At 48.8% G+C, this 24,501-nt stretch overlaps 1 protein-coding gene across 4 annotated transcripts in view; it reads right to left on the bottom strand.

Annotated features, from left to right (window-relative positions):
• Positions 1–24,322, bottom strand: part of zeb2a (zinc finger E-box binding homeobox 2a) — a 44,699-nt gene extending 20,377 nt beyond the window's left edge. The window contains exons 1-2 of one of the 4 annotated variants that reach the window (XM_046403609.1): positions 23,741–24,322; positions 22,639–22,770 (exon numbers count right to left, since the gene is read on the bottom strand). In XM_046403609.1, coding sequence (XP_046259565.1) covers positions 22,639–22,711 — 73 coding nt within the window. In that variant the 5' untranslated portion in view covers positions 22,712–22,770; positions 23,741–24,322. Of the gene's footprint in view, positions 1–22,638; positions 23,714–23,740 lie in introns of those variants that run through there. The other 3 variants (XM_046403608.1, XM_046403613.1, XM_046403612.1) reach the window with 3 other exon arrangements.
• Between the last annotated feature and the right edge of the window lie 179 nt (positions 24,323–24,501).

Genomic DNA, 24,501 nt, shown 5'->3' with positions numbered 1-24,501 from the left:
CGGGTGAGGACGGGTGAGTTTCTGGGCAGGTGGTCGTGAGAAGGTATGCAAGATGGACCGGACTGAACACAGCTTCATGTGTCCTGACAGTGTGCAGGTGCTGCAGCCCACAGAGTGAAGGAAAGGACAGAAGAAGAGGAGGAGGAGGAGGAGGAAACTCTCTTTTCTCATCTGTTTTTCTCATAAGACTTCCTGTGAGCATCAACTCCCAACACAAACAAACAAACAGAAAGACACAAACACAAACTGAACAAACAAACACAATGAACATGCAGAAGCGCAAACAGTATAAAAACATCAACATGAACAAGAAGATCAGGACTTTCGTTCCTTCACACTGTCTGCAGGTTGCAGGTGTAACATCTGATCACCTGGTTTGATCCAGTAACAAGATTTAAAAGGCGGTCCGTTGAGTCCTGATGGACGCCAGGGGTCTCAGCTGTTAGGTTGGGACGCCATATTGATGATCAACCGTACCAATAAATGAGAAGATTGTGTTCTCAAACACTCAGACAAAATGATTTCGATCAGCGATTAATTTTCAGTTGATCGATGCGTTCAGATCAAAGAGTCAAACCTTAATGTGAGGCTGAAATGACAGCAGCCAATCACTGCTCTCTGTTCGGCGTCCGGTGGAGGAGGGCGGGGCTTCATTCACCTCCATGAGAACAAAGTGAAGCCACCAGATGTCTGCTGCCATTAAAACATTTAATTCCTCTAAGAAACGTCCAGGTGTCCATCCTGTTCGGACTGAAACGTCCCAGCAGGTCCTCGTCCAGGTGCTGCGTCCACATCCTGCCGCTCGCTCAAAGGTAATGAGAGATGAAACCAGCTCGCTCTCTCTTTCCCTCCCTCCTCCCTCTCTCTCCCTCTCTCTCTCTCTCTGTGTCTCGCCTGAGAGCACATCACCTGGGCGAACAACTGGAGGGGGAGGGGGGAGGTAAGACTCTGTGTGGAGGATGAGGTCGCTGCCTAGCGGCTCTGAGCTGGAAGTGATTCATCACAGAGACAACACAGAGGCAGGTAAGATGGACAGAAGTATGTAGACAAACACACACAACACAGTGTGCTCACTCTGCTCTACACGACACACTGGTCTCTGTAGGCCCAAACTGGTTGGTCCCAGAGGTGCTGATCCAGACCAGATGACCCAAGTGGTTCTGCTTTGTGTCACGCTGAAGCAGGATTACAACGAAACCTTCAGCTCAGAGGAACTCAGAGTTGTCCACAAACTTTTGGACACATTGTGGTTGTTATTTACTGCTCTCAGCACACTCTCCATCACCCCTCCATCAGCCCTCCATCACCCCTCCACAGGGACATGGAGACCTTCTGTCCAGTCTCAGATGATGAGATGAAGTGACATCAGATGAGATCAGACAGTGAAGTTCTGTTCCTGGCAGCAGAAACCCGATCGTTTCTCTGGTATGTAGACGGGACATGTAAGAATGGACAGAAATCCCTCAAAGATGGGGGTGACGGGGGTGACGGGGGTGATGGGGGTGACGGGGGTGACGGGGGTGACAGGGGTGACGGGGGTGAGGATGGGAAGGCGGGGCTGAGTGAGAGTCTCCATGGCCGACCTGTTGGCAGGCTGCTGTGTAATTACAGTCACCACGGCCAGCCATGAGGTCGAACAGTTCAAAAACAAAAAGAGGAGAGGACAGCTGTGTAATTCACCCTACAGGAGGAGGAGGAGCAGGAGGAGCAGGAGGAGGAGGAGGAAAAAGAGGAGGAGGAAGCGGAGGAGGAGGAGCAGGAGGAGGAGGAGGAAGAAGAGGAGGAGGAAGCGGAGGAGGAGGAGCAGGGGGGAGGAGGAGGAGGAGGAGGAGGAAAAAGAGGGGGAGGAGAAGGAGGAGGAGGAGGAAGAAGAGGAGGAGGAGGAGGAGGAGGAGGAAAAAGAGGAGGAGGAGAAGGAGGAGGAGGAGGAAGAAGAGGAGGAGGAAGCGGAGGAGGAGGAGCAGGGGCGGAGGAGGAGGAGGAGGAGGAGGAAAAAGAGGGGGAGGAGAAGGAGGAGGAGGAGGAAGAAGAGGAGGAGGAGAAGGAGGAGGAGGAAAAAGAGGGGGAGGAGGAGGAGGAGGAGGAGGAAGAAGAGGAGGAGGAGGAGGAAGAGGAGGAGCAGGAGGAGGAGGAGGAAGAAGAGGAGGAGGAGGAGGAGGAGGAGGAGGAAAAAGAGGGGGAGGAGGAGGAGGAGGAGGAGGAAGAAGAGGAGGAGGAAGAGGAGGAGCAGGAGGAGGAGGAGGAAGAAGAGGAGGAGGAAGAGGAGGAGGAGGAGGAGGAGGAAGAAGAGGAGGAGGAAGAGGAGGAGGAGCAGGAGGAAGAAGAGGAGGAGGAGGAGCAGGAGGAGGAAGAGGAGGAGGAGGAGGAGGAGGAGGAGCAGGAGGAGGAAGAAGAGGAGGAGGAGGAGGAAGAAGAGGAGGAGGAGGAGGAGGAGGAGGAGGAGGAAGAGGAGGAGCAGGAGGAGGAGGAGGAGGAGGAGGAGGGGATGCCCAAAGAAGAACACCAACCACAAGATGTTTTACTGTCTGACTGAAACAAGCCAACAAAAATGTTTCTGATTTTTCTGCGACAAACAACCGTCCTCACCGACTCAAACATCAAATCTTATTTTAGTTTTTTCAAATATAGTATTGATTATAGATTCTGCTAATGCGTGCCGATTGGTCGGTTAAAGATTTCCGACCAGCAGCGTTACGTTGCGGTAGGCTAACGTCAGTTATCATCGCGTGAACGTGACCACAATCACGCGGTTTGGGCTTGGCGTGTTACGGGCCTTTTGCGTTTCCCTGACGACGCCTACAGCAGACGTTTGAAGTCTGCGTGTGTGAAACCAAGATGGCGAATGCAGTAAACTGGCGCATGACGCCGCAAATCAATAATACTACAGAGAGATATTTCACTAGAAAAAAGCCATGAACATCTGATCTAATGGAACTTTATCTACTGTCTCTACTGCTCACAGCCAAAACACCAACAACAGTCACACCATACAGGCTACATTATGGGGCTACGGCTCCATAAGCCCCCATTCATCCTGGACCATCTTACGAGTGCCTCAACACGTGAGTGAAACAGAGTGGGAGCTCTTCTTACGGTAGAGTTTCTCTGCTGGAGTCTGATTGGCCGACAGAAACGGGAAGGAGGCGGAGAAGGAAAGAAGGAGGTGAGGAAGAACATGGCAGATAACAAATGAAACAGGAAAACTAAGATGACATTCATCTCTCAGCTGAGAGAGAGCCGTGATTGGTCAGTTGTAGCTGTGACTGCTGTGCTCTGCTCCAATCAGACACTGAGCTGATCTTTACAAAACCTCATGAGTTACTTCATCAGGGCGTGTGTGTGTGTGTGTGTGTGTGTGTGTTTCATACGTGCTATATGACTATATGTAATACAACCTGTACATAACTAAAGACCAAACTACAGAGTCTACAGAGACAGTTAACGTGAGAAAGGGACCGGCGCCGACCACGACGTGGCTCTGTGTGGACCGTGTGAGACGAGAGACAAGCGCAGGTGAAGCGGTGAAACAGTGTGAGGTACACAAGGCTGTGTGGTGAACTCAGTCCAGCCTCTGGGAAGCGAGGAGTGTCGCGGCTCGAGGAAAGGAGCTGAAACAAAAGCCTGTTAACACAGCGTCATGTGAGGACTCGCCTTCCTCATGAGGACAAAGTGCAACGTGAACCCGTAGAAATAAAGATGAGGCTGAAGGGTTGCTTTAAGGTTAGGCTGAGGTTTGGGTTAGCCAAGTAACGCTCATTGTTATGGTCAGGCGGTGGTTAAAGCCTCCAGGAAATGAATGGAAGTCTATGTAATGTCCCCAAAAGTGATGGAAACATGACTATGCATGTGTGTGTGTGTGTGTGTGTGTGTGTTATCAGTCCTCAGTGTTGAAGGTGTGACAGCAGAGGAAGAACGAGCAGCAGTTCCTCTTTGAACAAGTCTTAATCAGGTTTTAACACCTTGACTTCTGTCAGTTACAGTGTTAACACACACACACACATACATATACACACACTCACTCACACATACACACACTCACACATACACACACTCACAGCAAGAACAAGAAACAAGCGTTCAGTCAGTCTGGATGTTAGATCCACTGCTAGAAACTCTGTGTGTGTGTGTGTGTGTGTGTGTGTGTGTGTATGTTTGTGCGCGTGTGTGTGTGTGATTTGTTGAGCACTTTGGTCCTTTAACAGTCCGGTCTGTGCTGTCTGTGGTGCTGGTGGAGGTGGAGGTGCTCTGAAGGTGTAGCTTCAGTTAATCCTATCAGCAGCAGAGCGTGTCGGTTGAAGCCCCGCCCCTCTCACCTCGGTGGGCCGTCTGATTACAGAGAAACTACATGAAACACTGCTGCTGTGCCCTGATAAGACCTGACACACCGATACCAAACCGACCACACACACACTGACTGACTGAGTGTGTGTTTGTGTGTGTGCGTGGGAGGTCACAGTATGTGTTTCAGCCAAAGAAGAAGAAGAAGGTCAGATGTGTGAACAACTCATCTCTTTTCTTGTCTTTGTGTTGCAAAACACAATCATTCAACTGTGAAGCTGCTGGTGTGTGTGTGTGTGTGTGTGTGTGTGTGTGTGTGTGTGTGTGCTTGAAGTGTGAACAAGTCATATATAAATAAGGAATTGAGCTGCAGACGTATGAAGGTAGAGAGAATTTAAAAAATAAAACTTCCTTTCTGAACTCTGGGTCTTGTTCTAAATTCATTTTGAAGCCCATCAAACTTCATCTTTCTGTGTAAGCCTTCAATTAGTCATCATCCTCGTGGCTGCTGGGGGGTGGAGGTGGGGGTGGAGGTGAGCCCCCCCCATACAAAATGTCGGTTGCCTTAAGAGAAAGTCAGACTTGAGCTGTGAATAATGAATGCAGGCTCACATGTCTGCTGGCGGTGATGAAGCAGTTTGAGGGTTTTCAGCCCACCAGCCTCTCTGGGGGGGAGATTCTTCACAAAGGGGGGAGAGGAGACTTGTTAAATCCCTTTCCTTTTCACTCCAAATAATTCATGACTGCAGGTGTTTTAACTTCCTGCTGCTTTAAGAAACATCCAACTTCACATCTGAGCTGACTTCAAGTTCACACGCCATCTTGGAAGTCAGCGATGGGGGAGGGTCGGGTGTACCAGCTCCAGCTCAGGGTTTCACCTGCTCACCTGCTGACTCTCAGCACCAATCAGCTGTAAAGTTCCCCTCCTCCGTCACAAAGGTATGAGCCGCTCCTGCGCGATGCTGCGGTATCGTAACAGAGGTGTCGGCTCGGCTAAACCTCCAATCAGACAAGCCGAAACACTCGACGAGTGACCCCGAGTTACAGAGTGTGAGACCTCAGGTCAGTCGTGTCAGGTATTGCTTCACATCAGGCTGACTGCCGATCTGTTCCTGGAACAGTCTGCGGTAGTGAAACTGCTGACGGAGTCACTTTAACGTTGACTCAGACCTCCGTCCACCAAAACCTGCAGCCGGACACGAGGACCAGCAGGAGGAGAAGGAGAAAAGTGCGGCAGTCATCACTTTCTGCCCACACGTTTACTCTCAGCTCGGTCGAGGTTTGACACCTTCTCGTTTAAACTGTAAAAACTCACCAGAAACTGTTCAGACAGTCAGATCTCAACCACCACCGAGTGACAGCAGCTCGTCATCGTGTACTGAAATACTCCCGACAAATACAAATACTGTGAACCCGATGAGCCTCCTCAAAGACAAGCCGCCTGTCGCCTCTTTTCGTTCCAGATGATTTTAATGAGCAGCCAATGACAGAGCAGCTTCAGAATGAGTCAGCGCTGCAGAGGGAGGTCTGCTCACGGGGGTGAAGGACAACAGGAAGTGAGGTCAGCGCTCACGGCCACACCTTTGGACTGACAGATGTGTTCATCTGTCATGTGACCCGGGAACAACCCCGGCGGCGGTGGGCAAGCCGTGCTGCGATGGCATTGAGGTTCACTGAGGTGACAGGAGCTGACAGCCATTTGGTCCTCGAGGTCAAACTTTACGGTCAAGTGGACGAGCGGCCGCAGGGCGCAAAAATCATTCAAATTACCGAGGAATCGTCAGCTGGTGCCTCAGTGCCTGTCTGCTGCTGTGACTCACTGTCAGAGGACCAATCACATCGCAGCCCAGAAGGTGACACCTGAAAACACCTGAAGACCGCACGTTCACGAATGGTTAATCTGTTGTTTGACTTAGTCTGAAAGTAAACTGACATCTTCAGGTGTTTGTTCTGGAGCAGCAAACAGGAAGGAGCTCAGCCTGCCAACCTGACTGACCAGCGTTAGCACGCTAGCACGTTAGCACGTTAGCTAACGTAAGATAAGATGGGCCTTTATTAGTCCCGTGGTGGGGAAAGGTGACATCACATATTTCTACAAACATGCGAATCAAGATGTTACTCCTGAACTTTAACTTCCTGCCTGTGAGGGACGTCGTGAGGACGTTGGATTAGTGGTTTGGTTCCTGTGAACCTGCAGGCTGCGTTGTGGCTTTCACAGCATCTGATTGTGATGCTGCTGCTGTCCTGAACAGAGCAGCATCTCCCTGCTGACAATAAGAGCTGAGGGGGGGAGGCGGGGGGAGGCGGGGGGAGGGAGGAGGCTGTCTGCACAATGAGCCCAGTGTTACAGCGATGTGGTCCTCATTGTACCTCTGAGCTGAGAGGTGTCTCCACTTCCTGCCCCTCAGCTCCCACTAAATCCTGCTGGTCTCCACAGAAACTGAAGACACCTGAATGCCTCACAGGCGCCACAGCAGCTCAGACAACAGCTGAAACCATTAATCTATCAGCTGATCGATGCAGTATTAATCACCAAAACAAGAACAATCTGCTCTGCGTTATGAAGGACGGATGAAAAGAGACATCTGAAGACACGCTGGACATGTTCAATGATGAGCTGATAATAAAATACTGTGATCATTAACTGGTTAATATTTGTAACTTTAACTGTCAAAGTGCAGGATGATTTAGGACAAATCATAGCTGCGTCCTAATACTTCTGTCTGTCAGGTTTATTGTTCCGTCACTGACAACATCTGCAGGACTGATTCTTTAAGAAGCCATCAGAGGTCAGAAGCTGTTTTTCAGCCTGACTTCCAGTAAAACACGTCCGCCTGGACGTTGGTCCTTTAACGTTCTGTGGACGACTGGCAGAGATGAAGTGTGGAGGGAAGTTAAAGGCTCTGAGTGCAGCTCGCTGCGCTGATGAGCCATTTGTGGTTTTTAACCAGAGCATCAAATATGAAGGAGAAACATGAGAGAGGAGAAGCAGGTTCAGGAGACACCCAGATGACAGTCATCTCCTTCTCCATCACCATTTGCCACGTTCAGATGACCAAAACCCTCACACATCTGAGTTTTATTTGGTCCAGCGACCACAGTGAAGTCTTAACTTCCCGTCAGAGAATATAAAAGCTGGCGAGTCAGAAGAAGAAGCTCCTCGCCGTGCTGATGCATCAGAGATCAGGTGATTTCATCCGTCTCAGATTCATCAGAGTGGGTGAACGACGGCTGGCTGTTTGAGTCCTGAAGGATCTGCACTCCCGGACTTTAACACAGCGCCCCCTCTGTTCCCTGCCGGTCCTGATACAATCGCTTTTCCACAGTTTGTCTGTTGTTTTCAGGGTGTGACTGTTGTTGTGTTGACATGACAACTGAGACACGAGAACTGACTCCTCAACTTCCTGAAAACCGCACAACACGACTTTATTAACTGATCACAACTTCTGAGAGTCAACCTGCAGAGGGGAGGAGGTGGGGGAGGCCCTGGCCTTCCTTCAGCCCAGCAGGCCTTGCTCATAAACGCTGGTTCTTTTGTTGGAGCACAGTCGGCAGCAGGAGCTCAGACGATACGAAACCTCGTCGTGGCCTGAGTTTGTGCAGTCACAAACTGAACAGCAGCAGGAACACGTGAGTCCGAGTTCCACGTTCAGAGGCCAGGACTGGTCCAGGTTCTCTTTTCTCTGAGAGACGCGCCCTGATGACATCAGTGTGATGTCACACCTCCACGCTCTTCATCTGGGAGACAGACGCCTGCTTCTTCTTCTTCACACTCTGCCGTTTTATTTATTCCGCCGCAGTGATGAATAAACTGTCTCTGATTTGAGGTACTTGAACTTACATTTTCTCCTCCTTTGTACTTTTACTGTGTACTTTTATTAAATCTGTTTACAGTCACACAGTGGGGACTTTCATATGGGGACGAAATGAAGGAGTGTGTGTGTGTGTGTGTGCACTGTAGCACACACACACACACACAGGAGCCCCTCCTTGCAGAGACCTGACAGGAATGCAACCATGAGGTCACCGAACTATTTGGGTATGGCTGCCTGAGTGTGTGTGTTCGCTGCCATTCATACGAGTGGAGGGTGAGGAGGGTGAGGAGGGTGAGGAGAGTGAGGAGGGGGGATAACTGCAGTCAGACTGAATCCTCTCCAGCCACACTCTTGCTGCACTTCAAAATAAAAGCCTTTTATCCACCACCCACTCAACCAATTAGAGCGTTTAAGCAAAGCAGACTCATCATCACACTCGTTTGTGTGCAGCAATTTTCTCAAGACTCCTTCCTTTTCCATCCCGAGTGTGAGAGAGAGTGAGCGGCACTACATTAGCAGAAGAAGAAGAAGAAGAAGAAGAAGAGGAGGAGGAGGAGGGTTTTGTTGCCGTCAACAGCATGAAGAGGCTCTGAGAGGTCGTTCACACACAGACTGACCTCAGCTGGGTGAAACCATGACACAAACACTTGTTGGAAATCCTCTGTGAGGTGTTTCACATCACTGCACACATTTTATTTAAACATCTGACTCAAAGCAACTGAAAACAAGCTGGATCAGGACTGAAGGTGGACTCCAGAGGTCAGAACATTCAAAATCAGGTATCAGGAAGCCTTAATCAAAGCGAGTTGAAGACTGAAAACTCACGGCGTCCCACAGGGTTTACTTCCTGAACTTCTTTCATTCCACATCCATCAGCATCGCAGTCAGATTGTACTCATCTGCAAAGAGTACAATCTTTATCCATCAAAACTTCAAAATTAAAGTTTAGCTTCTCGTGTTCTTTAAAAAAATGTCAACACGTGAACACACTTCCTGCTCTCTGCTCTCCTCATGACTGAAGTCTGCTTGTGATCAATGAGTCTGATCAGAAACCGAAAGGTTTGACTCTTCAGTTTGTTGAACACCTTCAGCTGTCACATCACCTGATGAAGGGAGGGAGAACCTGTCCAGAAGTGTGAGATGGGACCCCAGCAGGCGCTGAAGCCGTGAGGTCCAACACTGATGCTGGGGATCAGGTCTGACTGGTTCAGGACCAGTACAGACCAGTCCACACCGAACTGGGAAAAGCTCTCCACGCTTATCACGCTATAACAGGAAAAGAGCAAACCCAAACTGTTGATGTGAACTCTATTGTCTGAATGTCATTGTGTGGCCGAAGCACAGGAAACCGACCCGGACCAGGAAACCGACCCGGACTGATCTGATCTGAGTCGCATCACGATGGCACAGTGAACAGAACAACTCTGATATACTTTAAGTCATCCAGGCAGGAGTGACGACCGCATCACCACACATCAGAGGAACACAAAATCACAAAGTGTCTGTGCAGACGCACTCCGAACCCCGAAGGTTCACTTTCCCCTGCAAACTGAACGACTTCCAGAAACTCAAACACCTTCAAATCGTGTTTCTGGTGAGCAAAGTTTTCAACCAGCAGCAGAAGGTAAAAAGGAGGCGACATTAGAGAAGTGGGAAGTGTGAGAGAAGAAAAGGAAATAAAAGAGTGTGAGGGCATAACGGGAAGGTGTGTGTGTGTGTGTTCTCAGAAACAGAAGAAGAACCAACAGTGTGGTGTCAAGGTCAACAAACGCCCGTGAAACAACGTGTCAGCACATTACAGCAGCCAGCAAAGGGAACTCAGTCTCAAGGACACTTCAGTGTCGACACAGAAAAGAGGAAACTCTGAATGTTTTTATCAAGTTTGCTTCCTTACCTGCTTTTCACGCGACAAGTTTGTTTCAGGTCGCAGCGAAGCAGCAGAGCCGCGTCGAGGAAAGAGAAGCAGAAGAAGAAAACGAAGAATTAGTGCAAATGATGTGAACAAATAAAACGACAGCAGGTCTCAGTGAAAGTCAGCGAGCGCGTTGGACTGACAGCAGGGACGCCGAACTTCACTGAGACAAACACGTCCAACAAGCCGAAGAGCTGAACACGACACACGGATCAGTCGATCAATCAATTACTCCATCAGTCAAATGATCACCATCTGTCTCCTTTGATCACATCAGCCTGAAGTGCACAAAACAAGACATTTGAAAACAAGGTGTGATGTAGATTTCACAGACAAATCAATTAAAAGAAACACAAACATACAGAAAAGAACCGAAGAAAAACGTTTATTAAACATTTATCTTCATGTTTCTGCTCATCTGAGCTGGAGGCTCGGCGCCAAACCTGCCCCACAGTTCACCTGCAAACCCAGAGCCGCGACCTGCGAGCCCGCTACGTAACAGTGATGAAATCATGAGGCCGCCGGAAAGGAACGTGAATTCAACCATGAATTCGTCAGTGAAGTGAACACCTCTCAGAGACAAAAATCCGTTTCCGAGTACAGGAACAGTTAGATTAAAGGGTAAAACACCTCGAGTCCCGGTGGACAGAGCGTCCTTTGTTTGGGTGGTTGTGGCAGTGGGCTGACTTGAGTGGGGGCTCCAGTGCAGACACATCCAGGTCTTATTGAATTCTCTTCTGGTCTGCTGCACGTATGCATAAGTCGGATTGTAATTATTGTCTGGTATCGCATGGATCAATTTGCATTTAACCCAGATTTTGGGACCAAAGAGGATTGTGGTGTGACAAGCCACGATGGGACAACACAGAAACAGGGACAGGAAGCCATTTTATCTTCCTCTTTGCTCCTTCATCTTCACTCTGTGATGAAATAAACATCTCAGCTTTTTCCTTCTGCTGAAGCTCAGCAGAGCCGTAACTCACAGTCTGCACATTTTGGTTTAGTTTAACGTCCAGGACAAAAGAGGCTCCGGAGATAACGAGAAGACGCCCCCCAGCTCCTCCACCAACACCACCCCGCGGCAGGATGCGTCCACTGGGTCACCTCATTCTGCCCCTGGGTGGGGGGGGGCTTTTCCCAGGCTCATCAGGAGTCTGGAGCATGAAGACAGAGGCTTAGGTGAACTGGTTTACACAAGAACTGAACAGACGTCCAGTCCACCACAAGTCTGTCTCCTCCACTTTAATCCAAAATACAAACACAAACCACAACAAAGACCACATGTTAGCATGTAGTTTACTCTCAGAGATGCTAAATGTAGCCCTGCTAAATACTGACATGGAGCCTGCCACAACTAAACACGTTGTTATCATAGTAACTGCCATTTTATTTAACAGCAAAAAGTGCAAAATACACATCTCACCAAACAGTTAGCTAAACTGTTAGCATGGAGCAGACAGTGAAGGACAGAATGACTTCAGCTGACCAACGTGTCACATCGCAGACACGGTGACTCGTCACATTTGTACACTGAAAATGGCTGCACCCCCCTTAAGTTGTGCTACTTTCAAACTCCTGACGTTGTTCTTGTTGGCTCGTTTTGCTTTTTTAAACGTCTGCAGTTTAAAAAACGTGCTTTTGTGGAGTCTCCCTTTAACCTCCGCGTGTGACCCTGACTGACCGGATTTCAGCTTTAGCTATTGATTGACCCGCTTACGCCTGTTTTCCTGTCACATCGTCGCTGCTGTATCTGAATCCATGTGTGAACTGATCCAGACTGTAACGAGCTTCATCTGTGTCATATCGATCGGGCTAAAATCTGATCGGAGGCGCATCACAACATGGCCGCCACAAACACAGAGCGCGAACACGCAGTAACCGGCGAGAGGACGAAAGAAAAGAAAACCCACACACACATCAATGACCTCCATTGAATCCGGTCCCTTTGAGCGAGGCACAAACAAGCCAATGAGTGCGCACAAAGCCGGCCTTTCAAGTTCATCTGGACTGATGTAATAAAATTGACACATGGAGTCGGTTGAATTCTGGGGCGCCTGTTACCTAAACTCTCATTTCCAAAGCACTGTCACCTCCCCTCACTGCAAATGAATCAATTACAGAGCAGCATAATCCTGTTAGGGGGGAGATGAATGCATACCTCCCCGTTGGCAGGTGCTGGCAGGCTGAAGAGGCTTATTGGAGCAGGCGATATCAAAGCTGGGGGTTTTATCTGCCACATTAGAACCACTGCAAACCACTGAGTACGAGCCGCACGACCAAATGCAGAAACAAAACGTGAGCACATCTTGCTGCAGATTCACAGAGCAGTGGAAGCGTCTATTTCATCCAGAATTAAAGAGCAGTTTGTCTGCTTCTTCATGGCACGTTCAGCCGCACACAGCAAGCTGCTGGCTGCCGTGTTCTGAAGCTCCTCGCTGAGGATTCAAACCACACAGGCTTCATGGAGCAGCATTTTGTCACGTGACAATATTCACCATGGGGTCCACTCCATGTTTACACGGAAAAGTTCTGGCTTTATATTGTGAGACAGAAAGTTCAACATCCACAATAAAACATACAATAGAAGTGAAACTCAAATTCCAGTTCTCGATTTGAAGGACTCTCAACTAAATTTAGTAACCTGGAGCACAGAACTTCACACATAAAATTCAGTTCTAATTTAATGTGCAGTTTTTTTTCTAGAATTAATTCTGGTTGTAGAACTTTTCATGAAGGTCGATTAAAGAGGGACCAGTCGTGTCGGGCTGGAAGAGGAGGAACCGTGTCAGCTAAAACCCTGAAGTTAGCTTGAAAAGGAGGAGTCGCACCTTTAATGACGCTCGGCGATGAGGACGAGCAGCTTGTAAAACTGGATATGTACTGTCAGGTACAACTGGTGCTGTTGGAGGCGACAGAGCAGCAGGGGGTGGGGGTGGGGGTGGGGGTGGGGGGTCGATGGGAACCAACAATCCACCTCATTGTTTTGGCGGCGACGCTCCTGGGCGCGCTCAGCTCCGACACATTCACAAGGTCCAATCTGTCTGGCAGCGGCGGCCGACATTCTGAAGCACCTTGTCAGATAACGCCTGAACTGCAGTGAGGAGCGGCCCCGGGGCCAAATAATGAGACCCAACAATGACAGAGGGGCCGTGTGCAGCCAAGAGGGGAGGCCCGGGGGGGGAGGACGGGGGAGGCAGGCTCAGAGACAACAAGATGGAGGGAGAGAAAGAGAGTGTGGGAGAGAGAGAGAAAGGCGAGGTGGGGGGGGGGGGCACAACGACAGCTCCTACTTCACCCTCCCCTAACCCCCCTCGCCGTCGGCCCCGGCTCACCCAGACCATTGTGCACCCGGGGGGGCTTCAGGAGATAAATGGCCGCATGTTAACCACGTTTGACAGGCTGCACAAAAGGGGACACCTCGGGTCCCATGACGCAACCTGTGTACCCCCCCACCCCCAACCGCACCACGGCGGGACCATCACCCAAACACAGGAGCTACAGGACAGGAAGTGGGATTTTAGGCTTAACATTTACCAGTCAGTCACTTTCACAATAAGAGCTTCACCAAAACAAAGGACAGCCACAGTTTAATCTGTGGAGTGGAGCATCTTCCTTTGGAGACCCGTCTTCAGACACAAAGAGACAATCAGAAAGTTCTCCTGCTGAACAATACCTGAGTAATACTTTCTCTTCGACTACAGCAGCCGATCCCTCCCGACCTCAGTGTTGTGACTGCTGCCGGCCCACTGGACTCGTCAAACATTTCCCAGCATGCATTGCGCCTCTGAGGACAGTTTAATGAAGCAGTTTGTGACAGTTTTCATCAGGACCCACGATGACGCTGCAGTTTTCAGGTACGGTGCCGACGATGACGGTGCGTTTCCGACAGGTCGGTCTGAGCCTTCAGCTGAGATAAATCAGATGACCAATCACCACGCGGCGGACTGAAGCGTCTGTGGGCCAGCGTTCAGGCTGAAGGCTGGGGGGAGGGGAGGGATTATTCTCCTCTGCTAACCTTTTCAGCTCTGCTTGCTCCTTTGATGGCTGACAGGACTCACAAAGGCACCTGCCCCATCCCCGAGTGTCCCCCCCGCCTCCCCCCGCCTCCCTCTGCTCTCCTCCCCTGACCTGACCGGCATTCCTGGCCTACAGGGGGTCCTCCCCATGGCTACCTTCACACAGCCGCCCCCCCCAAACCAAAGTCTGGTAATCCCACAGCAAACAAGGTTGTGCCGGCTGGGAAGGACGCACGAGACTTCTCACAGCCGCTCGGCGAAAAGGTGGACGACTGATGCAGCCCGTCACCGTGGGAACCGAGACAGAACAAAAAATGCATTATGGGACAGGACCAACGGGAGGCTCAGTGCAGATCTGAAGGAGAAAGCACATCAGAGTTTTATAAACCAGCTCTGATTCATGTAAACTCAGAACACAAATCTACAACTTCCTGTCATTTCGTGCACGCCACCTTTCTGCGTGTTATTCCACGATGAGGCGCCTCGCAGTCGCTCAACACTCTGATGATGCGTTTTAACGTCCTTCTCTCTCTCTTCTGGTGCTGTTTTCACGCTGCTCTTTTTTTGGCAGTCCAGATGCTGGCTGTGCAAAAGTTTAATTAGCTTTGGAGGCTGAAGAAATTTCAACATCAGAAAGACACCTCAACTTCTCCAAAATCTGGACTAAAATCTGCTTGTTTGAGGAAATAAACTGCAGGTTTTTGAGAAGGTTCTGCAGAAAGCTGTTGCTAAATCTTTTCACCGGAAAGAAAAACAAAATAAAGGTCTTGTGAGTCTTTTTACAAGTGAGGTGAAGACGAATCCACACACACACACACACACTCTGTCATGGCTGTTTAGCTCAATAAAAATGTCCGACAGCCGTAACCCTCATCAGACTCCAGCTGTCATTCACAGACCTGACTGTGTGTGTGTGTGTGAGTGTGTGTGTGTGTGTGTGAGTGTGTGTGACAGAGAAGAGGACAATAGGAAAGACATAAATGTTAAAGTGACCATCTGAAGCCTGTTGAGGCCGACGGGTTCATCACATTACGCTGACATCCAATCAGATGAAACATCAGGATCTATAAACATATTGATGAGAAAAGTGAAATCTGAACACAAACACGTCAATAAACATGACGATGGTCGGGTGAGTTTTTTTTATTTTTCACATGAAAAGAAGATTTGAGTTTTCAAACTTCAGAGATGACATTTTCAAAAATGTTATTTAGATTTTCCTAAATTGTATTTAATTGTTATTTTTCAAATTTTTCATTTTATTTTATAGTTTTCACATTTCACATATTTAATCTAAATATGACATTTTTTGGTATTTTGTGGTCATTTTATTCGCTTTGACAGAATTTTCACGTCGTATTCTAAAGTCGAGGTCGTCTTGCTGATCACATCCTGCGAGCGATGAAGACGTTGGGATACGAGCTGAAAGCCTGCGATGCATTGTGGGTAAGAACGTAGTGTTCAGTGGACGTGATGTGTTCGTGTTCTGGTCTGTGCAGTGTGACCCCGGACGGTGCGGCGTGGCGGTCACGCCGTCGAGGCCACCGAGGTGGAGGAGTTTCTCTCAGACCGGACTGTGTGGAGCAGCTCTGACAGGAGTGTCAGCTCAGATACCTCAGACTGTGAGGTCAGTTCAGGAGGACGTCTCCCCGAGGCTGCCGGCTCGCGCTCGGCCCTCAGCATCATTACTTTAATTGGTCGATCTGTGAGCAGGAAGTCCTGAAACCCTGCTGATCTGTTCTGGCCTGAGGAGGTTGTCACTGAGAGAGTGAACAAATCCTCCTGAACACAAGAGGGGAAAGTCCGCGAACTCTTCAGAGAAAAAACAAACTGTGACCGAGACGAGGACGGTTACAGAACCCGTACAGAACGGTTACAGAACCAGGAAGTCAGAGCAGGATGTGAAATGAGCTCAACAGACCAAAGCTGGTCTGGCATCAGAGACTCTGGTTTTTAAGCAGTTTTTGGAGGCCTTCCCTGCCTGCACTCTTCTGAGTCTTTTTCTATGATGACGACACAATTTAGTTTCTTTCTTTGCATCTTCTACACAGTCGATGTTTTATCGTTTCTGGTGTTGGCAGATTTCAGCTGAGAATCAGCTCGGGTCGGCAGCAGTCGAGTGGACTGCTGACTCTGAAGTCTCAGATGTCTGAGTCTCATTGAATGCCACATCAGAACAGATGTCAGAACGTTCACACCTGTACCTCCTGCTGACTGCTGTCATGAGAGGTGTTTGTCATCAGCAGCAACACAAGCAGTGTGTGTTTGAGCAAAGTCAGATGAACTCTGATCTGACTGGCTGACTTCAACCAGAGGTGGGCGGGGCCTGGAGGTGCAGGGGGCGCGAGTCGTTCAGCCGTACGCCGGCGGTCAGGACACACAGATGTCCTGACACCTTAATCCAGCCATCCATTATTGATTGTTCCATATGTGTGTGACCTTGCCGCAGGAGCTCAACCAATCAAACGAACCGCTCCTGTGGGGGCGGGGCCAATGAGAACGAGTGCAGCACATTCACAAAGAACTTGAACAGGTTTGTTTCTCTGTGAGCTCAGTCACACCTGCTCACCTGTCAGAGCAGACGTCCAATAATGAGACGACACGAGGCGTCAGTCAAACGGTGAGCATGGAAAGAACTGATAATGTACAAACAGCAGTTTGTTGACAAAAGAAAAAGGTCCTACAACAGCGAATGTAGTAAAAGTACAATAAATACTTCAAAGAAAAAACTGATAAGACAGTAAATTGTAAAGACTGTCTCTAATGTTTATAGATTATAGATTATATATAGATTATATTATTATATAGATAGATAAAAATAATCAAACAATAAAAAGCATAAAAAAATAAAATAAAAACTATTAAACTAAACTAAACTACTACAATTATTACTGCTAATTTCTATTTTCGTTTTTTATTTTTTATTCATTAATTATTGATTATATAAATAAGTTCAATTTTCAATTTCATTTCAATTTATTTACATAGCATATATTTATGTGTCAAATCAAAACAAAAGATCAAATTCTTTAATTTAACTCCGAAAACAAAGTGATTATTTGTAAAATTAAAAAAGATCAAAATTGATTAATCATTAATAATTAAATCATAATTGTCTGTTTCCCACCAATCAGCAGCTCCTGAGTGATGCATTGTGGGAAAATGATGTCCAAAGAAAAACTGCAAAATGAAGAAATTCACTCAGATGAGCGTGAAGTTTACAGCGTGGTGTGAAACCTAATGACTTGATTTGCTTGCTGAACGCGTCTCGGTCTGAGCGTCTCTGTGCGAGCGGCGGCTCGACTCTCGGTGGCGGACCTCAGCTCTGACCTTGGTGAATCCCGCCTGTTAAGGCTAACGGCGACAAAATGTCACCGAGCGACTCTGAGCTCACTCATGAAGAAAATGTGCACATGGCAGGATGACAATACACGCATGTCAGTCACCTTGAAACAGTCAAACACCAGAGGAGTTTTACACCAACATCATTCCACTGCACTGATGCATCATGGGAGGCGTAGGAGACATCTGAGGAGTTTTTGTTGTTGGCAGCACAGTGGCCAGTTTTGTGTGAGAGAGGAAGAAGAAGAAGAAGAAGAAGAGTGGAGTAATGAGTGTAACCCCCCCCCCAGTGACAGATGTTATCAGTGAAGGAATAAAACTGTGGAGGTGGAAGAGGCTGACAGACAGGTGGGGGTGGGGGGGTGATGGTTTAATGCACATGAGCTTAAAGAGGCTGCGGGGGAGGGGAGGGGAGGGGAGGGGGGCTTTAACAGATCTCCAGCCGGACACACAAGCAGGACTCTGTGGACTCAACAAGTCAGTCAGAAAACGGCAATCGAAAACCCTCAAGAGTCAGAGAAATGAGCCAAACAAAGAGCAGAACTGTGAGACAAAGACAAAAAGAAAAGACGACCGAAACCACTAAAATCCTGACAAAACACAAACCATGCAGAAAAGAACAACCAGAAGAAACTGATGTGAAACAAGTTCAGGAATTAAAAACACCAGCCAACTGCTCAAGAAAATAAATCTCAAAATCTCTCAGAAACAAAAGAATCACGAAACCACAAAAATAAAAATAAAAACTTGAAAAAATGCAAACAAAAACTCGAAACACGAGAGAATCGTGAAACGGCTGAAGTCAAAAACCGATCGAATCTCGAGTGGCGTCCATACCGGTCATGTGACTGTGATGTCACTGTGACATCACTCTGTGGACGCTCCTGTGTGTGTTTTATTTTGGCGGTGTGCTGTATTAAGTGGACTTCCTGTTGTTAATATAACGTGTCTCTGCCTGCTGCACCTCCCTGAACAAAGGGCCCCTTCTTGCCGAAGCGGGGCCCCGGCTCCTCCTCTGCTGCCCAACCAGGGGTGTTTGCTGAAGTAAATCTGCCTAAATCCTGCAGGGGGGGTGAGGACGGGTGAGGAGGGGGTGAAGGTGAATAAAGATAATCTGCTTTTCTTAACAATAAAACAGCTCCGGGATGGGAGGGAGGAGAAACATTAGGAATTCATATCACATGGTGCATTTTAAACTTGATTCCTGACCTGTTAAGAAGCAGCTGAGCTGCGACACAAAAGCTGCCCCACCGACTGAGGGGCAGCACAGAGGGCCCCCAGGGGCCAGCGGGGTCCCCTACAGGCAGAACACGCAACAGCATCAGGGTTTGCAGGGAAAACACCTGGTGGACTCCACTTTATCTTTGACATTTGTACAGACAGGTTTTCCACCTGCACAGCGAGGACAGTCAGATTGTCGGGACGTTAAAAAGTGACTCACTTCAAAACACACTGACGAGTTTATTTTTAATTACTTCTTTCCTGTGACAAAAGTGTTTCTTTCACATGCATTCAGTGGAAGAAGCTGAAGTGTTTGTTGTGACAGAAAAATGAGCCGAAGTCACTGAAAATCTCAAATGGGACTAAAGGGACTTCTGATTTACTTCAAAACACAATTATCAGCACACAGCTTAAGGAACCCTTAAGAAGAAATGACTGATGGGAAAAATATTTCTGTAAGATTCTCAGCACACGTGTCCTGTTGAGACTGAAGGAACCTGAAGCGTTTTTCTTCTGAATGGGCCACAAAAGACCGATGCCACAAAATACACTTTTTGTAATTTATGAAGACATTTTAAGAGCCGTCAGGGATGGAAAAGATGTCCATAAGATTTTAACACATTTGCCAAGTGCAGACTGACGGAACATGAAGTGTTTCTGTTTCTGAGCTTCAAAACACACTTCAAGCTCTTTTTATTGCAATTTCTGTGTCTGAATGTAAAAGACATGAAAGAGAACTGAAGATTTATGTTTTTAAAACTGAAGGAACTGCACGTGTTTTGTTGTGGAGGGCAGAAAACTGACTAAAGGACCACTTGGAGCTTTTAATTTCTGACCCGATAACACAGCAGGCTCTTCGGGGTTCGCTTCTCATTTATTATCTTAGAAAAACGTTTTAAGGGGAAATGTTTGCTGAAGATGCTTCGTGCAGCTGCAGTCGTCTCTCTCGCTCTCAGTCTGCCTGAATGTCTCTCGCCCTGTCCTGTAATTCGGCACAAATGGCATCTGTCCATCTGTAACTCTATCTGTCCGTCAGCGGGGGTCTATGTGGGCCACGGACACCTCCAGTCCACCTTACATCCTCCTTTCTTTAACCTCACTCTCTCTTTCTTTCCACTTCACCTCCTTCCTTTCTCTCCTCCATCTTTTCTTTCTCTGAGAAGTCTTTTCATGTGGGACGCAGCCGAGCGGCCCGGCGGCGCTCAGAGCCCCTGAATTGTGATTAAGAACGAGGAGAGAGGAGCTGCTTTTCTTTGTTCTGCCCTCGGGGAGGTGTTTACTGAGGGGGGGGGGACATGGTGCAGCAGATATGAGAGACATTCAGGTCAGTGAGGATGAGAGTGACGCCGTTTGGATCAGTGTGTATTCGTGGGAGATCGGGACGTAGCACAAAGCGGCTGCGTGAGCCTCGGTGACACAAACAGAAACTTCGATATCACACAGAAACAAAGAGCTCGTCTCAACCTTTTCCTCTCAGAAACACAAGCGTCAGCTCAGACGTACGGCTGATCAGAAGCTGAACAGGAATCAGCTTTACGATCAAAACTGCTGCTCAGATTCAAAACTCTGAACTCGGGATCACGGTGACAACACAGCGTTCAAACTCCATTCTGAGGCCACAATCGCATCCAGAGATTTAAGCCAACAGAAAACGTCAAGCTTCTGAAAGCTGTCTGTCCTGTGCGACTTCCTTTCAGAGTCTGAGGAAATGTTTCCAGCGTGTTATGAAATGGTGGCACTTTGGTCAGCAAACTCCTGCGTCTAAGTGCCATGTTTGACTCGTGTCCTGTGTCCCCTGACACGAAGCGTCTCGTACTGATGCTGTACACCCGAGAGACGTTCCGGCTGTCCTCTGTTTGAGTCCGGATCTTCATCACATGTCATACTTCCTGTCTGCTCTACAGGCCTGTTCTGACTGCCGAGCGTCCAGACGACATAGCGAGTGCAGAAAACGTGCAGATTGTGTGTGCGATGACAAACACCCTGACTGGGTGGGCCCAGCGTCGCCCAGCGTCCTCCTCCGCAGGTTCGACTCATCGGACCGTTTCAAAACACACACGCCTCGTCTGCAGACGCTCCTGACTGATGCTGCTGCGGCTTTTGACATGCAAGTGTGAGCAGGTAGTGAACATGGAGACTGTAAACAGCAGCCGAGCGCCGGCCTCGCACTGGACAATGACACGGCTGTGAGACATGTGGCGTGAATGGTGCAGCAGGCCGCCTGACACCGGCACCGGACCTGAGCTCCACCTGGGCGGCCCTCACACAGGAAGCTCATCCCGAAAATAACCGAGTGCTTCCTGTACGTTACGGTCGGACTCAAACGTCATTCAACATTTTCTTGTCTGGCACTAAATAAGCAGCTGATAATTTCAAACGCTGCAGATTTTGTCTTTCCTCCTCTGCTTCAGTAAATCTTGCAACAGCATTAATTTTATTTATGCAGACCACATAAACACACTTATCTCCGAGGGTTTTACGATCTGCACAACACGACGGTCGCGAGCGAAAATACATCAGGGGGAGAGAAGCAGGGAGGAACCTCGAGCAGAGAAACCAACCGAAATATTGTGCCTCATTTCACACACTAATCCCAGCAATTCAACCTGACACATTTGAAGACTTCAAAAACTTTGGGAATTTAAAATAAAACTTCACCACCAAATTCCACTCAATAAACACATAATTAGAAAGGAAAAATGTGGAGGTAAAACAGCTGCAGTCTCACAGCTGGATGTGACGGAGGTGGAGGAGGCCGTTCGGTCTGCAGAGATCCTGTTACACCAGGCCTTAATCTGCCTCCCCCCTTCACCCTCCTCACCCCATCAACAACCCCCCCGGGACCCCTGAGAGGAGGAGATGGAGCCAAACCCCAGAAGAAGAAAAACCACGATGACACGAAGCGACGACGGGAGGAAACGTCGTCACAGCACTTCACCACAGAGCAAATGAAAAGATTTTTTCATCCGAATTTCAGAGAAAATGTTCAAAAACAGAATTTTAATTTCAGTGATTTTAACTTATCTTATTTTAACATTTGCAAGGCAATTTTTTAATAATTAAAAGTATCAGCCTGAATTTACTGATGCAAAGTGACTGAAGGCTGACGGCGTCTTCCACTTCTGCTTGAAATTCTGATGCGGCCCCTTTTGTCTGCACTAAAATGACGGATTGTGCCTTTAAATCAGCATGAAAGCTGAGTGTTAATGAGGCCTTGAACTTATTTTTAGTGTCAGCTTTTACTGCCGCTCAGTTAACTCAAGAATTAAACGTCGTCTGTGAGTGCAGCCGCGCTCAAACTCTTCGTTAAAAGAAAGAAAATAACGTCGGTGTGATGATGAAGCAGCAGCCGCACAAAGAGCCAAAAATAGGAGATTTTTAAAGGGAGTTCGCAACGTGGAAAAACGTCGGGCTGATTTTTGAAAATATGAAACAAATCATAATAATCGAAATTTAAATGAAAACGAATCAGCAGCAAAGAAACGAAAATAACAAAAGAGGACGTAAGCTGACTTTTTGTTTGGGAGGATAAACAACAAACAAAAATCAAAGTCAACATGAAAACTTCTTCTGATTTCACTTTAATTTCTCTCGATGAGGAGAAACGAAAGCAGATGAAATTTAATTTAAAAACATTTTCTTTGAGCTCCTTTCGGGGACACTTTAAAAGAATAAAAAGAGACAAAAAGTCACTCAGTGGCCGGGCTCGGGGCGCCGCGGACCGACCCGGATCCACAGGTCTGCACGCGGAGCCGCGCCTCGACATAACGGCTTTTTCCTGCTCTGAGACTGAAGTGAGACCTCCTCCACCCGCCGGGTCCCTCCCTGCTCCGCTCCATCACACACCGACCCCCGAAGCCTCCCAGTGCCCAGCCTCCTCCTCAAAACCTCCACGAGCCCCGGTACAGAACTTTTTCTTTTGTGGCGTCCCGCGGACCCGTCCCGGCCCGGGCCCGGGCCCGGCGGCGGACGGGCGGGGACAGCCCTGCGCAGGAGGCGACAGTTTGCGGGAGTTGTTGCGGGACTTTGTGTGCTGCTGTGTGTGCTCTCTTACCGTTCTTCCTCCGGGGGTTGGCCTGTTTTCGCCTCTTGCAGCGGGGACCCTCCGCCATGATCTCCTGCTTCATTGATAAGTCAGTCCAGTCCGCATGGGCTCCTGCTCCGCTCCGCTGCTCCTCCCCGCTCCCTGACAACCAGCACACACAAAGTAAATCCAGAAGCAGATCCTCTGCTCAGCACTTTGGACAACTTTAGCAAAAATAAAAGTCAGATGAGCAAAAGTCCCCACACTTTCTTTTTTGTTTTTTAGTTTGTTTGTTTTGTTGGAGAGCGTGCACCGAGCGCACCCGCCGCCCCGCGTCCCCGTCCGCCTGATCTCTGATGTGCGGAGCGACTCTGCTGGTGTGACAGAGGAGGAGGAGGAGGAGGAGGAGGGCGGACACACACACACACACACACACACACACACAGAACAAAACAACTTTCTGATGTTAAATACTAAACTTTTCTTGGTTCTGTTTCCTCAAACACAGGCCTCATCGGTCATCGACCACTCATCGATACCTGTGATCAGGAAATGATCAGTGACAGAATCCGCCGGGAAATGTGCGCTTATATAAGCTGTGGTGAACATTCAGGCCTGCAGTTGTGTAATCTGTGTGTGAAGGTCAATAAAAGCAGACTTTTTGTCAGACATGTTTGATCAGACGTCTTTAAACGGACCTGCCGCCTCTGAGACGCGCTACGACATCGAGACGGAAGCCTGCAGGATCATTTGAAAGCTGCTCTAATCTTAATTTTCATCTCCAGTTACTTTCATATTCGCCTTCAGCTGCTGCGCGTTTCTGCACTTTGTGAGCCGAGCGGAGAAACCGGCAGCTCAGAGCGGGGAGCGGCGGCGGCAGGACGCGGGGACAGACCTCCTCCTGCCCGGCCTGCCGTCAGTTCACACCGCCCGTCCCGCACCTCCTTCGCATCCATCCAACACCTGGAGCGGCGGCAGCGAGCGGCAGCGCGCACCTCTCCTCTCACCTGGCCGCGCAGGTAGAGCAGCGCAGGTAACTGCCGCGCTTTGATTGGCTCCTGAAAGAAAACAACAGGAGGAGAGGAGGAGAGGAGGAGAGGACGAGAGGAGGAGAGGAGAAGAGGAGACCTACCGGAAAACCTTAGCGTTTGCTCCTGCTGAAGGAGGAGAAGCAGCGTGGAAGAAAAGGAAAAAAGTGATACTGCAGCGCGTGCACCTCCTCCCTAAAACATGAAAAAACTCTGTCTGTGGTCCCGGTGGGTCCCGGTGGGTCCCGATGAGTCCTGGAGCGTCCTGGTGCTGCAGCCGGTCCGGCAGGTCGGGACTGATCCTGTGACGCCTCCCCGCCGCAGCCTGTCACCGTTTTTTCTTCCTTTTTCCAGGCGCGAGACCCTCCACCACCACGCGCCACCTATCTTCACGCGGAGGGATAATTAAGGAGCCCCCCCGCCCTTTTGTTTCCGATCAATTTGAGCTTTTGGGGTTTAAGTCAGCAACTCGCGCCGCGTGCGCGGCCCTCGTGTCGCATTGACACCAAACAAACTGCAGCGGACAAGCACCTGATTGGCTCCCACAGGTAGATCACCTGCGCAGGTGAAGCCTCTTTGAGCTGCAGCACGCGCTCTGCTCACTCTCTCTCTCCTCAGTGGGGGGACAAGCGGGAGCATGCGCAGAAGGCTCTGTGCTCAGGGCTGAGACGATTCGGTTCGTTTCACCTGCGACACGTCACAGTCCGGACTGTGGCTGACCTGAGGTCAGCTGTTTAACACGATGAAGACCATGATTATATTTTGTTAAATCGACACGTGAATAAACATGAAACGAATAAATAAAAGCATATCAGAAATAATCAGAACAAAATTAGTAACCAAGAAATAAATAAAGTTAACAAAA

The sequence above is a fragment of the Scatophagus argus genome, chromosome 11 (genome assembly GCF_020382885.2).
Source record: "Scatophagus argus isolate fScaArg1 chromosome 11, fScaArg1.pri, whole genome shotgun sequence".
Taxonomy (NCBI): Eukaryota; Metazoa; Chordata; class Actinopteri; family Scatophagidae; genus Scatophagus; species Scatophagus argus.
The sequence above is the reverse complement of the archived record's forward strand: the minus strand, read 5'-3'. Positions and strand labels throughout refer to the sequence as shown.